At 44.1% G+C, this 14,934-nt stretch overlaps 1 protein-coding gene across 2 annotated transcripts; it reads right to left on the bottom strand.

Annotated features, from left to right (window-relative positions):
• Positions 1-4,409: 4,409 nt before the first annotated feature.
• Positions 4,410-11,247, bottom strand: LOC136539287 (uncharacterized). Of its 2 annotated transcripts, XM_066531234.1 has the most exons (12): positions 11,075-11,247; positions 10,907-10,960; positions 10,007-10,186; positions 9,765-9,896; positions 9,365-9,504; positions 9,109-9,195; positions 8,866-8,994; positions 7,136-7,288; positions 6,052-6,153; positions 5,411-5,578; positions 5,115-5,194; positions 4,410-4,908 (listed from the first exon to the last, which is right to left on the bottom strand). In XM_066531234.1, exons 1-12 carry the CDS (start codon positions 11,118-11,120, stop codon positions 4,866-4,868), a joined length of 1,314 nt encoding a protein of 437 aa, XP_066387331.1. In that variant the 5' UTR covers positions 11,121-11,247; the 3' UTR covers positions 4,410-4,865. The 2 variants fall into 2 exon arrangements, with proteins under 2 accessions (XP_066387331.1, XP_066387332.1); XM_066531235.1 differs by lacking the exon at positions 10,007-10,186 and having other exon boundaries at positions 11,075-11,245.
• Between the last annotated feature and the right edge of the window lie 3,687 nt (positions 11,248-14,934).

Raw genomic sequence — 14,934 nt, forward strand, 5'->3', positions numbered from 1 at the left:
GTCGCCGTCGCCGCCGCGCTGCCCAGCCTGGCCATACTCTCCTTGGCAACAAGTAAGTCCGCCGCCGTCCCTGCCGTTCTCCAACTCGTGGCTACATCCTGTCGTTGCTCCGTGGCCATGCAATCTGCTACTCATTGCCGAGCCCTAAGGTATGTGTTCCAACTAGCCAGCAAGCCGTCATGCAGATGCCCTGCAAATCTTTCTAGCTGGACATCATGTTCATATATTCACCTCAGACACGACGGAACAGAGTTGTTCGCTGGCCAGTTCCAACGATGTTTGCACGATGTCTTATGCGTTCTATCACCGCCTGAGCTTCTCTACAAAGATGGACGCCCAAGCCTAACCAAAGCCCTTGCTGCCGATCTGGTGTCCGGTGCCCCGACGTCTACAAGTCACAAGTCATCAACATCATTGATCCACCAGCTGACGGGCACACCTACGTGAAGAGTCGTACCTCCATCGTCGGGCATGCAGTGCAGGCTCCATCAAGCTGCCGAGAACCACCAACGTGAGCTCGCCGAGCCGCTGCCGTTCGTTGCCGGCGTGGAGTCCGACCGGCCTCCAACCAGAACGGCCACCACTGTTTCATCTGCCGCACGTACATCTGCCTCCGGAAATCAGCTTCTGCATGTCGCCGTTGCTTGCTATGCTGCACGCCGGCCATCTACCTCTGGGCACCAGCGTCGTCCTTGCCAGCTGCTACCATCCTCGAAAGCCAGGCTCATGCCTCTATTCTCGCCATAGCAAGCACACATGCAGATGCATGCTTACGTGCAAATCTGCATATGAGCGGAGCACAACTGGCCACCGTTTACATGTGAGTATACTAGCTATCTACAAATCATACACTCAATCGCCGTCTGCATCCGTATAATCTATTCCTAGAGAAGATCGCGATCATATTATTTGTTAGCAATTTTTAGTCCGCCTATTCCAGCTCCGTACAAGCTCAACACTTCTTTTTTTCTATATTTATCCAAGTACTGGACGTACTTTTCCTACTCACTAGCACTGATCTTAATTGGACGTGGCCTCATGTCAGTCCATCCAAATTACGTTAGATTTTTGTTGGCTTAATCTACGCACTAGTACTGATGTCTTCATGTGCTATACTTGTGAATTTTATAATATTAAATTGATTAATGTTTATGCAAACATGTTTTTTTTAATAAAAGCAAAATAGGATAGTATCGATCTTTTGTAAGTAACTGTTAACTTGATTAACGTCAGATTAAATATGTTTTTGTTTAGGCTAAACATGGTCATATAAACTCATTTAGATGTTCTCACATGTTTCTTTTCTTTTGCAAAGATAAAGTTTAACTTGTTTAACAAATTATGTGATAATATTTATATGATAAAATATGATTAACCTCAACTTGGTTTTTATATTAAAATATAATTTGTCTAATCTAAATTAATGCTACTCACATGGTTTTTCCTAATTAACATAAATCAAGCTTATAGTCTTCTCTTTTCTTTTATAAAACCCTGCAGTCGCTTCTTTACAACCGTAGTTCCGATTAGCATGCTTTTCGCGTCTATGTGTTCGTAGCGAGTCGTAGATTCGTTTTACAAACTTTTCATCTTGATTTTATGTTTGGTGTACTGTTCTAATTTAGATCTATTGTTTGCTTCGTGTATGATTGTATGGATGCTTGTGTGGTGCTATATGATCATGTCCAGTCGATGAGATATACGTGGTGATCAAGAAGAAGAACGTTGAAGATTAAAGTTTACCGAAGGATCGGTGTTTAAGGCAAGTATAGCATGGGATCTTCCTTGTTTCCTATTCACTGTTAATCATTTAATTCATACTGCATGTGTCTACCTTGACTGCCATTAAGGAATTCCTAGTACTTTGTACCTCGTACCTTGATACCTTTGGGGTATTGCATTGGGTAGTATGATGCTAGTGCTCAATTAAAGACCATGATCTTGTAACTTGACTAATGGTATATGCAATAAACATTTAAAAGATGCTTTTTAGCAACATGGAATAAGGGGGCTAGAGCATTGGGCTGTTTTTATGGTGCTCTAGATTCCTCTCCCTAAGGACTTATCTATAAGTGATCATCCGGGACTTACAGTACAGCTGTGAGGGCTACATGGCTCTGGCTTTAGCTCAGTATGAGGACCTTTTCTAGCTTGTTAGTGGTTACCTTTATGGCGCAAGAGGGGTGTGTTCCGGGTTGGATATAGTGCGGCCTCTGTCCGTCAGTGTATAGGCTGCGCGTCATTGTGCCTGTCGGAAGGGGAGCTCTACATTCGCAGGCCACAGAAACCTAGCGGCCCTAACTTGTTAGACGAACCTTTGAAAGGCTTCATAGTGAACCTTGCCGACCTTCCTTGGTAGTAGGTCAAGAGGTTGGCCACCTCGGGCGAAAGGGTAAATCACGACTCACGGTGAAAGTGTACAACCTCTGCAGAGTGTAAAACTGGTATATCAGCCGTGCTCACGGTCATGAGCGGCCTTGGAACCCTTATGGAATAGATGATGATCACTAATGATATGGATGATGAAGATGCTCGTTAATGATTACTGTTTATGCTATTTATTATTCATGTTTACCTGATCATGTGTTTACATGGGCTTGTGGATAAACTTGTTGCCACCCAATTGCTAAAAGATGACTCATTAAAAGCTAATCGCAGTTAAACCAGTGTCAGCCTTTTGAGCCTCATGAACCCCATGTTATATTTGTTGAGTACGACATGTACTTACGCTCGCTTTATTTTACACATATTTGGAAAATCCCGGATGGGTACCAGATTGCTAGAGTTTGGAGGAATTAGGCTTGTGATCAACCAGTCAGTTGTCCCTGTGGATTTGGAGTCTTCGCCTGAAGATTGGAGTTGTCTTTCCGCTATCTATACTCTGAGGTTATATTCTTTATACTAATACGTTATGTATTTAAGCATTGTCTTTTGATATTACCATTATTTGTAGCTATATGTGAGATTTGACTTCCTGGGCTCACATATGGTGTGTATCTGGTTTTGTTCTTAAAACCGGGTGCTACACCGCTGGGGCACCGGCGAGCTCCATGTGCCGTCGCCGACCTCCGTGTCAGCATCGAGCTCCGTAACGACAAGACCTCCATTCGTCCAAGCACCAGATGACATTGCGTTGAAAACGCATGTTGCAACCGTATGTTTTAAGTGTTTCGGATTTTCCACATGTGTGTTGCAAGTGTTTCACATTGATGTTGCAAAAGTAGATCGGGATATTGCATATGTTGCAATGGTTATACACGCATGTTGCAAGCGTGTATTGCAAGTGTTCCAAATGTTTCATCTGTTTTTCAAAAGCATATTGCAAGTGTGTTTATTTTGGATGTTGCTATCTGGATGTTGTATATGTTTTGCAATGGCTTTTCAAGTGTTTTTTCATATGTTTTTGTAAATGTTTTAGACGCATGTTTCAATTGTTTTATTTATCTTCAGACGTATGTTGCAATGTTTCATCTGGATGTTTTAAAAGTAGATCGAGGTGTTACACATGTTGTAATGGTGCTAATGGCTTGCAAACAGCGGCTTGGCGCAGGGCTTCGGCTCCTGCTTCACGCCTTCCTCGCGTGACGCGCCTCGCCCTCTCCTTCTCCCTCCCGTCCTCGCCACGGCTCGATGGGGAACGCTACTCGACGAGGTGACGAGCATGCGAACACCCGCGGAGGTGGTGGTCCGGGTGGGCCAACGGCTGCGCGATGCCCGCGTGGTGACCCTGGGGTCTGCACCGTCCGCTCGCTACGCGTGGGAAGCAGAGCAGTCACAGGTGTCCGGTCCGGACGTCCAGTCTGGATGTCCGGACGCTAGTTATGCCGCTTTTGGAAGACGTGGGTTTGAGAACAGGAGAGAAGATCGGGTCTATGCCAGCCAGCTCGGTGCGGTAGGGTAGGCCCATGCTGGTGGCATGGACGCATCCACAGCTGTGGCAAGGCTGCCTACTAATGAGTTGCCATAGGAAAGAATAGGCCGAAACAGAATATGTGCACGGTCGCGAAAGACATGTAAACGAAATTCTGCACTTATAGCATTCAGTCTCAGGACGTTGCACCCTACCATGAGGGCATGTTTGGATACCAGTAGTTAATTGTTAGCTAGCTAAAAATTAGCCCTTACCTGTCAAAATTAGAGGCCTAATAGATGAGCTCATTTTTTTTCAGTCAAGCCTCTAACTGGTTGTTAGACAATTTCAACTAATTTAAGCTAATTTTTAGCCCTAACCACTAACCAGTAACTATCCTAGCCATAGCTCTTCCAAACAAGTAACAAGCCCATAGTAAGAAACACGCGCTCCAGCTGTATAGGCACTAGTTGAACATATTTGAAACTGAATTTGCGTACAGGTCCTGTGGCAAGTGCATGCGTAATAGATGTACGAACTTGAGGCACTGACACGGGTAATCCGGTTAAGCATTTGGATTTTAGACAAGTAAAAGATCTGGTTCGTTCCAAGACAATAACCTAACAGACAGATCAAAAGGCAAATCAACAACTAAGAAGCCAGCACTGTTTGGCAGCTGAAACTTCACAGAAATTTTCCAAATGAGTTGGCGATGAAAGCATAGAAATTCCTTGTGTTGTTGCGCAGGCTTTTCTCCTGTTCTAGACTAAACTCTTGTCTTCCAAGCTCAAGAAAGAAACGTGCTTCACTTCAACTCTCCACAGTTGCACTACCACTTGACTCAAAAAATTCTCCCGTCCCGTGCCTTACACCAGACAGAACGCTGCATGCTAAACAGGCTACAATGTTCGGTCCTTAATCTACTACGAATAATCATTGGGAGGTATCCAGTTGATAGCTTACTCTTCTTTAACCAGCACAGACATTCTTGTCAGACGGCCACAATGCTTCACTGCTAATCTTCATCAGGGGAGACATTCATGGATTCCATAGCCTTCCTACAAAAATCAAAAGAATGAAACAAATGTCAATTTCTCAATCATTGCCCCTAACCAGTAACCGCAGAACCAACTATAAGTTAGAAATGGTAGCATGTAGAAATGCTGAAAACAGAATCATTGCTCATTTGTGTGAACTGTCAATGCAACTGATTGTTACTACATCAGGGAAGACAAATGCTCAAAGAGAAAATCAGAAAAATTACCTTAGCTCCTTCTCAATCTCATCATTGCCAGGATCCAATTTTTGTGCGTCCAGGAAAGCATCATAAGCTTGCTTGTACTCCTGGAAACAGCAAATTCAGGCATATAATTAAGACAACCACAAGTCCACACCTCACCTAATGTGAAGTATATGAACAGCTATTTAGAGATTGAACATAGTTGTTCGTGTTGTACATGCTGTGTAATTATCTTGTATGCCAAGCCAACCCCCCAAGGGCGTGTGGCATTCTGGCCATCTCTCTTCTTTTATACTGGCAAGCTGAGAAGTGAATCTTACCTTGAGTAGCATGTGAGCAGCTGCCTGCCGATAGCAAGCTTTTGCCCAGTCAGGCCTCATCATCCTGCACTGGTGAGCATCTGATAGAGCGCCTTCACCATCACCCATTCTCAGTTTACAGAGGCTTCTGTTGGAATACAGTGTTGCTTCTGGTGCAATGTCTATCCCCTACCATCAAGCATAACAGGTTATACATTTATATCTTTCAAGCTCAAATGGTAACAAAATAGTCAAACAAAAACTAGCTGCTAACAGTTGTGTAGACTACAGGATTTTAGCATTACAACAGCAGATTTTAGCATTACAACAGCAGAGACCTATCTACAAACTTCTTAGACTAGCATTCACATTCACTGCCTTTTTAAAAATAATTTGAAGAGTGTATTTCTGAACATTCTTAACAAGATAAGGGCTCATACTCACATCAACACTAGTTTAACAATTGGATCTAACCATAACAGCGTGAAATAATCATGCTCATAATACATGATTCATTTGCAATACAGTTCAAGCATTGTTCTCCCTATTGAGTGCCAGAACATGACATGTTCTTCAACAGGTGAAAAATTATAGAAGAAACCAAGTTAGCAATCAATATAATGTTTTCTTCAAAATCATCACAGGTAGAGGCACATAATTACCATATCATAGAACTTTAATGCCAGGGTATAGTCCTTCTGCCTGAATGCCCGATCTGCCTGTGACTTGATCATAGCTCTTCTTCTATCAAAGTGCATTTTATCCTAATATAGACAAGAAAAATAACGATATTTTAATGAAGTTCAGATTAAGTATTTGAATTTATAATAAAAAAAATATTTCTTCCTCGAACAGCGCAAGAGAACTGCACGTCATTTCATTAAGGTAGAAAAAAGTTACACGGGTCTAAGAGACCCAACTCACACACACCACACCCCGGACACTAAGTTACAGACTCGCCACAAAAAACTGTAGAAGCGACCAAATGCCTCTGAGCTTTAAGCTCCAGTAGGCAGCGACCTGAGAACAAGCTCATGGAGTTTCGAGGCTCCAGCCGAGCACTAGAGTCCTCCCTCCGAGCTAACAGCCCTAATGACTTCCTGAACGCTTGGCCTCTTGTTGTCAAAGACACAAGAGTTGCGATGCTTCCAGATCTCCCATGATAAATTTAAGCTATCATCATTCACGCCAAAATTCTTCATAGATTGGTAGCTACGTCAAACACTTATGCAGCAATGCAAGTGCACATGCTCGTAACTTGAGAGCTAAGCCACTAGAAGCTCCTACCTTCATCATCCACAGAAACCTAATAATATCTAAAACTAGAAAGGGAAAGAACAACTGCAGATAAATTTTCAGCTTGGCCTAAGTTAAACTTTCTAATTCAATCACAGATAGCCTAACTGACATTTGGTGCGGTGCGGTGTGTACTTGACACAATTATTAGTTATAGCAGCCTTGGAATATTTGGAAGCAAAAACATTGATGTGGATACTATTTGCCATAATAAACCTGAAAGTCAAGATCTTATGAGGGACCAGACTCAACCATTGAGGGATTACGAGGGAAATCATACATAATTGATGATTTGAAAAGTAGCCCCATTGAGGAAGGGAAAAGATTATTTCTCTAATCCCAAGTAGTACAGCATCGCACAGCCCATACAAAGCATCCTAGCAATATATTGTACAAGAGCATCCTAGCAATACAATAAAAATGGTCTAGAAAAAGATATGCATAACATACCAATGGCTTTGTATCTTCAAATTTTGCATGAGAGATTACTCCATCAACACTCCAGTTTCGGACATTTGGGATCGGCGAAGTCAAGGGCAGCAGCATCTCTACTTCTTCCTTGCACTCACGCAGCGCAGCAAGCTCTATTGGAAACCTTCCCAGCTGCAACAAGAGGGAAAAATATATCATTCCTTTGAAAATTAACAACATAATTAAGTCACAAAGACCAGGGGCATACATAAAAAGACATGTAAAGAAAATTGAGATACTGTGTGAAAGAACCAGGATCTGGATTATATTAATACTAACTTTCAACAAGGATTCAATCCAACGAGCATATAGGGTATGTTTATTGTTTGGATTGATCCCCATGTGTGCTCGACAAAAACATCAGTCATTGACTCCACCACAACCGCTTGTTTGGATCAGCATCAATCTTTGGCATGCCCACGCTTAATCATGCACAGCATGTATTTCTCACCAAATACGGTACAATCCCTTGCCAATCTTTTGGCGGTGTGTGGGAGCAAACCAAATGGGGCTGTACTCTTAGCAAAGTAAACAAGCATATGCTCCAAATTTGTTGTATAGAAATTTGAACCATGCAAACATACATACTAAGTAACCCATGACATCAAAGAGAATGCATGCTTCCATTAAAATTTCTACTAACTATTCATGTATCTGTTCGAGTGTACTGCACTAACCAGATGAACCCAAAAGCTTAAGGGCGCATTTGGTTCACGCTGCACCGTCCAAGCCGCAATTTGGGCATGCGTTTGCTTTGCTGCCGCAGTTGCAGCATGCCGCGGTCTCGCCATGGCACTCCAGTTCATTTCTTACGCCAAATCTCGCCGCGGCTCTGGCGGATGTTTTCAGTGCCGAACTTTCGGCGGGGCCGCAGCGTAGGGGCGGCATCCGTAGGCACCAGCCAAACGGGCCCTAAGCCTTTGGGAGAAGGTAGGCAATCCACTTATACACTTCAACACCCCCACTAAAGAAAACAATCCCTAAAGCATTGCTTGACTTGGCATGGTCCCCGAACTTGAACTTGAACTTTGGACATTAGCTTATTTTATGATATATTGTTAAGAATCACAAAACCATAGACAGGTGAAAATAATTTCAATACAAACCTGATGGTGCCACTTTTTATTAGTAAAAATACATATTATTCGTAAATACAAGGTTTGATTTTTGACATGAATGTCACCTTGCAAAAAATAAACAGGGAACAATGAGACATTTCAGTGTTAGATGTGTAAGTGCACAACTGCACATGACTAGCATGGCTAGCTTAAATAGTACATGATGATATCTCATTATCCAAGAAACTATAATTTAAATATGGGCATAATAATACCATGTTTCACAAAGGAATAGCATTGATATAGTCAGGGTTGACCATATGGTCAACAGTGCCATCCATATTCTGCGACTTATCAGACAGTCAGACTAACATATATATAATCTTATTCTTGCACGGCAATAACAAAGCACATTCTTTCCAGAAAACTCGAGATCTGAACCAACAGCATGCATACAGTGATATAAGCTAATAGAACTGTAGATCCAAAGCACCATCACTATATTCTAGGCATAAGTGTTATGCCTTGTCAAACCAGCCACCTAAAACAGCTCCCCAACAAAATCAGAGAAGTTAAGGAATACTCAGTGTAATTAGAGCAAGACCGGATAGCAGATTGAGGAGAACCTCAAGAAATATGCAAAACACATACATCATCAGGAATATTAGGGTTTGCTCCAGCCTTCAACAGTAATCGAATGAAGTCAGTATACCCTCCATAACCTGTAGCAAACACTAGAGGAGACGCATAGGAACCTTCGCCATTAACATCCGCACCAGCCTGCAAAAAGGATTGTGCAACAGAAACTTTTAAAATGTTGGCACGGATAATTTCAGTAAACAAAATGACAACAGATGGCATTAGTAGAATAAAAAGAGTCAAGAAAATACTGGCCTTAATAAGTAGCTTCATGCACTTCAACGAACGGTAGATAAGAGAACTCATTAGTGGTGTGGCAATGCCACTAACAATGGTGTTGGGCTGAAAGCAGAATATAAGCAGTTCGCCTCAATAATTTGCCATGGAAATCCAAATTCACATTCATACTAGTCATATGTAAGAGGAAGTAGTGAGATAATACAGTTCTTATGTTCTACCTTCTACCTACTCAGAAGGGGGACGGGGGGTAAGAAACAGTGAGGCTGCATACATTTGCATAGTGGTCCAACAAAATCTTCAATGTCTTATCCTGTTCATTGGTAGCAGCATGGTAAAGTGGTGTCCCACGGCCACAGTCTATGTCAACTGGTATTCCTTTTGAAAGAAGGAACTCCGTTACCTTACAGCTTCCTGTGGTAAGCAAGATGCTCCATAAGTCATGAGCAATAGAAGTAACCAGAATATATAAGAATTACCAAACATCCAATAATGACCAAATTGCAGCACTATAAGTAATCATGGTACAAAAAAACAGAGTTTGATCAACTCTGGACAGTAACATATAAAAAACAAACTAGTAAACTGGATTGGTCACATGAAAATGGCACCAGCTGATTTAATTGAAAGCACTTCCATATAAATACAGAAAAAAAAACCTTGATGACACAAACCTGCACATACAGCATGGTGTAGAACCGTGCATCCTTTTGCATCTGCTTTCATTAGATCAGCACCATGATCAAGCAGATACTTCACAGTGGATATATCACTTGACTGTGCAGAGGCCATAAACGGTGTTGCACCTACGAAGAAATGCATAAAAGTACAATTTACATATCGCATACTACCAAGTGCCAAAGGTTTACACATATCAGAGCATACAATTTCCAGAAGGACAAGAGCTAAAAAGAACCTTCACATGAGCCTACACTTGCAGCCATATTTGGATCACACCCTAATTCCTCAACCAAGTACTTGCAGACCTCCAGATGGCCCTGGCATGCTGCACAGTGCAGCACCCCAAAGCCATCCTTGTGAAAAGACAATACTGCTGCTCGATCACCATTTTCGGTGCCAAGGTTCCTTATGATACCTTTCACACAATGACACAAAGCAAACACAAACAAGTCATCACATTGAGGAAGTGGATACCCAACACATAAAGAAGCAATCACCAAAAAAAAAAATCTCACCAGTGTAAAGGGGAAAACAGAAGTAACATGGATGGACTTGTATATGTAGAACAGGATAGCATTCGCTCTAACAGTTATATACAATCAAGGAGTTATTAAAATAAAGGAACTAAGGTCTAAGTGTGACCTTGCAATAAATCATTAGGTAATTGAATAGCTTGGAGAACATCTACACCACTAATCCAACCCGCTTGTCAATGCAGGCCCTACGAATGATCTAATGAATACAGACATGCATAACATCACCAATAAAAAACACCACAGTTTAACTTCCAAAGGAACGAAGAGGCAGATGAACACAGTATTACAGACCTCCCACTTTCGACAACATAACTAAAAGTTACAGTTTTCTAGAAGAAGTGATATGATCGGGAGAAACAAGCACCAAGTGTCACCATGAACAGGTGAAATAATCAATCAAGGCTACAACGGTTAACGAGGGCAACACAAACCAAACATGGAATATCTAAGCGTCCCTAGCGGCTGGTTAAAACCAAGTTAGGTTTAGAGCAATTAGGGACAGGGGCATGCAATGGCAAGGCTTGTACGGAAATCAATCGATGTGGTGAAGACTGAAGAGGAGAGAATATTGCTACTTTGCTAGTAGGATGTTGTACTACCTTTGATGCGGCTGAGGTTGCCGTCCAGCGCAGCCTTGAGAAGAGCGTCGGCACCTGCACACACGAACGGAGCGAGAGGGTTGGCAGTCAGAAATGCGCATGCGCTGCAGATCAGTAGCAGGACTGCAAGAGAGGGACATGGAAGGGGAGAGAGCGTGGATCGCGTACTGTTGCCGTCGAAGGTGGAGGGGAGGTACACGAACGGCGGCGCCATAGCCCTCGCCCCGCCGATCTCCCGTACTGCCCCGCTCTCCCTCCTGAGTCACCTCGATCGTGCCGTGAGACGGTGAGAGGGAGGGAGGAAGAATGCTTCGCGAGGAAGGAGGGGGAGTGGGGTTTTCGCTTCGCTTGTCTTGGGCTCGCGGCCTTGCCTTGCTTGCTTTGGTACGGTGAAGGTGGACCGGGTGCTTGTGCACCGGGCGCGGCTGCTCCAGCTTTTCCCTTTGCGCCCTCTGGCAGGCTCGGCGCACCAAAGACCCGGTGCGGCAGAGGCCTTTCGTCCCTCTCGCGGTTCCGACGGAGGACGAGTGCGTGCAGGTCCATGGCACGGCTGGCCCGCGAAAAGGTAGGGGCCTTCTGCAGTGACATGCGGGGAGGCGAGTAGAGCCGTCAGAGGTGGGTGGCGGCGGGGCGGCGAAGTGCTGCAGGCTGCTGCAGCAGAGGTTGCTTGCGCGGTGCGGAAGCCGGAAGGCACAGCAAAGGGCTGTTCGATTATTCGTAAACGATACTAAATTTCCAGTTAGGAACAGTGTTTTTCTCTCACACCAAACCAGGTAGCAGTAAATAATCCATGATCATTTACGGCCTCCCGAACAGGCTGCAGAAACCTAGACAGCGCCGGCCAGTGGATAGACGACGCGTGGTGAACAAGGACAACGACCCAACACAAAAAGCTGCTACGCCGCGTGCTGCGCTCCGCTCCCTCCCTCCCGGCCTCCCCTCCTCCCTTCCCGAGCTGCCGCCTACCGTGCATCCCGATGTTCCCGTCGTCAGGCCGTGCAGACGAGGAGTGCTAGCGCGCGGAGTGATCTCCAACGACGAGACGTCATCAAAAACGCTGTCCAACGGAAGCCCAAACAGCCGACTGATTTTGCGTAACGGCTAAAAGGAAAGGCAAATAAGCGTCTTCGGCAGCCGGACGACGCAAATCTCTGCCGCAAGACGACGCAAGAGCTCGAGCGCGAGCTCCGCCGGGCCGCGGGAGCGAGCTCCGCCGAGGCGCGGGCGCCACCGGCCGGATCCGGGAGAGGAAGGGTTGGGGAAGAAGAAGGGGAGGGAGGGGGGCCGGATCCGGCAGGGAGAGGGAGGGAAGAAGGCAGGCCACGTCCGCGGCGGGCGCCGCTTGCTCCGAGCGCCGCGCCAGCACCAGCACGAGCGCGCGCCGTCGCCCCACGTCGTCGCGCGTCGCCATGCCCTGCAGCCGCGTGGGAGAGAGAGGAAGAGAGGATTTGCCTTCGCTGTTGTTGGAGATGGAAGAATCTGGGTAGCTCACTTTGTTTCCTGTAGGTGACCTAAACGGTGAAATTTGGATCGTCTCCGTTGGAGATAGCCTTAGCAAAATTATATAGAACCTAGCGATTCAGTTAGTATAAATAAATAAAATAAACAAAGCGTCTGGTTCTCTGTAGCTGCTCTACGCCTCGCAGCTGTGTTTCATCTTCTTCAGCTTTCTCGATGAGCAAATGATTCTTTTATCTAGCTAGGAACCGGTAGCTAATTCAAGCATCGGTGCAAAAAATTTCCTTGCTAGCACCGGTGCTGCAATGTACTGCACTTTTGTTGTTCTCTCTCCTTTCTTTGCACCATCTTGGCAACAACTGCAGCGTTCGGCTGGCTCTATCACTTACGAAATCACTGTTTACGTCCTGTCAGAACAATATTTTTCTCTTACAACAATCAGCCGGAACAGTATTTTTCAGTCCTGCCGAAGATGCCAAACATTAGAGCTGCCCCTCATCAGTGTTACTTCAGTAGTTGATACGTGTAGTAGTACCACCACCGTACGCCGGTGTAAGCAATCAAGATCATCAAGCAAAATAGCGGTAGCATGGACCATACTCCTACTCGTGTTCAAGTTTCAATCAGGCCAGTCAAAAAAAAACTCGACGCGGTGATCAACTCACGCCGAGATGAAGTGCCCAACTAAAATTAACACGGCGCATTAAAACCGGAACTGAATTCTAGCTAGAGTTTTTTTAATCTAGATTTTTTATAATAGAAATTCTTGTTGTTTGGATCCTAGATTTTAGGGAGTTATTAGAGACATTTTTTTTTGGTCTACAATGCCCTCAAGCATTTTTATTGCTGCGCAGTTTGGAATCTCAGGCAAGCCTTCAAAGAACCAAACGTGAGTGAACTCTAGGCCCAAACGTGAAGAAGTCCCAGTAGATAGGCCAAAATCTACTTTCAACTAATGTGGAGCTCCTATCTCTCAATTATAAAATGTAACAGTTTTAGTTTTGCCTAACTCTAACTTCTCCAACTTTAACCAAGTTTATAGAAAAATACACCAACGTTCAACGTATATACCACCAAATCAGTTTAATTCAAATCAAAACTAAATATGTCTTGATGGCGCAAGTATTTATTACTATTGTATGTGTAATATATATTTTGTAATTTTGGTAAAGGTTACTACGATTTGGCATAGGATAAAACTAACATAATCTAAATTTTGGAATGAATGAAGTAATAAGAGGTAACCAAGTTTGAAATGCCAAGTAATGCTTGTATGACTTCATTGCTGTGGCAACTTTCGGCGTGTTTGAGTCCCTTAATCTCTTCCTTGTTCCTTTGCCAGACTAGGAAAATGAAAAGGGCTTTTTGGTTGGTCTTCATGCTTCCTTGATTTCTATACTAACAAGGATTTTCTTCGCCAATTCAGACCAGTTAGAATCACTCTCCGTCATTAGCAAGGCTACTTTCCCGAGAGAGGTGAGCTGCATATAGGTGGACCCTTGCTCTCTCTTTCTCCTTGATATATTGGTGAAATTGACAGGGCTTCTCCACCTGCTTTAGGAGCTGTTTGGAGCCGTTTTCTACCAAACGGGGTAAAGTAAAATAGCTTCACTTGTGAAGCCCCTAAAAACATGCTCTCATAGTGATTTGGGGTGGGATGGAGACAAAAAAAGTGGCATCTCCCGGCTCTTCCTCCAGGCCCCTAAAAACATGCTCTCACAGGAAAGCCATTTTGCCAAACGGTTTACCAAAACCACTTCAGCTCCACCGGTGGAACTGTTCGTGGAGCTGAAGCAAAAAAAAAAAATAGCTTCACTAGTGAAGTGAAGCCCTGCCAAACGGGGCCTTAGTCTAAATCTACAGGAACAGAGAAAAAAATTAGAACTAATGACTCTTGTTTAGTTGCACGAAGAGATATATGATAGTGCAAAAAAAAAAATGACAACTTAGCAGAGCACTAATAAATTCATCTATCCAACGGAGTCTACTGTACGTCTTATGGAGGAAAAAAAAACACCTCCAATAATCTATCATGCGGAAACCGACTACACATGAGAATAGAAGTGGAAACAATATCTCTCTTACCGGTTTTGGCATCTCTAGGTACATAACTTTATTTTATATCTAGATATATCGTATATTGAGATAAATAACAAAAGCTATTTACCAAAAAAAAGTCAAAACCGATAATTTGGAAGAGAGTAGTACTCTTTAATAATACCAGATAAATAAAGAAAAAAAACATTGTACCATGCAAAAATTCTAGTGCCATGTGTTTAGATAAATCCGTGCAACTTATCGCGTGGATCGTGCCGTTCCGACGGCATGTGAACCCTTTGCATGCAATGCAAACACACAACCCACCCCAAAGCCAAGTAGCCAACCAGCGGTACGGCGAGGCCGCCGCGAGACGCGCCCCTGACCGACCGAGTTGGAAAGGAAGGAGAAGAGTACCCGACCCAACCGATCCAGCCTCCGGCTGCCGCCGCGCCGGGCTGGGGCTCATACCACACCGCGTCCAGCGTATATATAAGCCAGGACGCCCTGCTCCGCCGCCTCGCCTTCTCCTC

The sequence above is a fragment of the Miscanthus floridulus genome, chromosome 2 (assembly GCF_019320115.1).
Source record: "Miscanthus floridulus cultivar M001 chromosome 2, ASM1932011v1, whole genome shotgun sequence".
Classification (NCBI taxonomy): domain Eukaryota; kingdom Viridiplantae; phylum Streptophyta; class Magnoliopsida; order Poales; family Poaceae; genus Miscanthus; species Miscanthus floridulus.

What these genes read in the sequence shown, in the direction of transcription:
- LOC136539287 (XM_066531234.1), bottom strand. Translation starts at nt 11,120, where the DNA reads ATGGCGCCGCCGTTCGTGTACCTCCCCTCCACCTTCGACGGCAACA. An exon ending in ACACCATGCTGTATGTGCAG is followed by an intron (nt 9,505 to 9,764) that starts GTTTGTGTCATC and finishes TGCTTACCACAG; the next exon opens with GAAGCTGTAAGGTAACGGAG. An exon ending in ACCCTAATATTCCTGATGAT is followed by an intron (nt 7,289 to 8,865) that starts GTATGTGTTTTG and finishes CTCTTGTTGCAG; the next exon opens with CTGGGAAGGTTTCCAATAGA.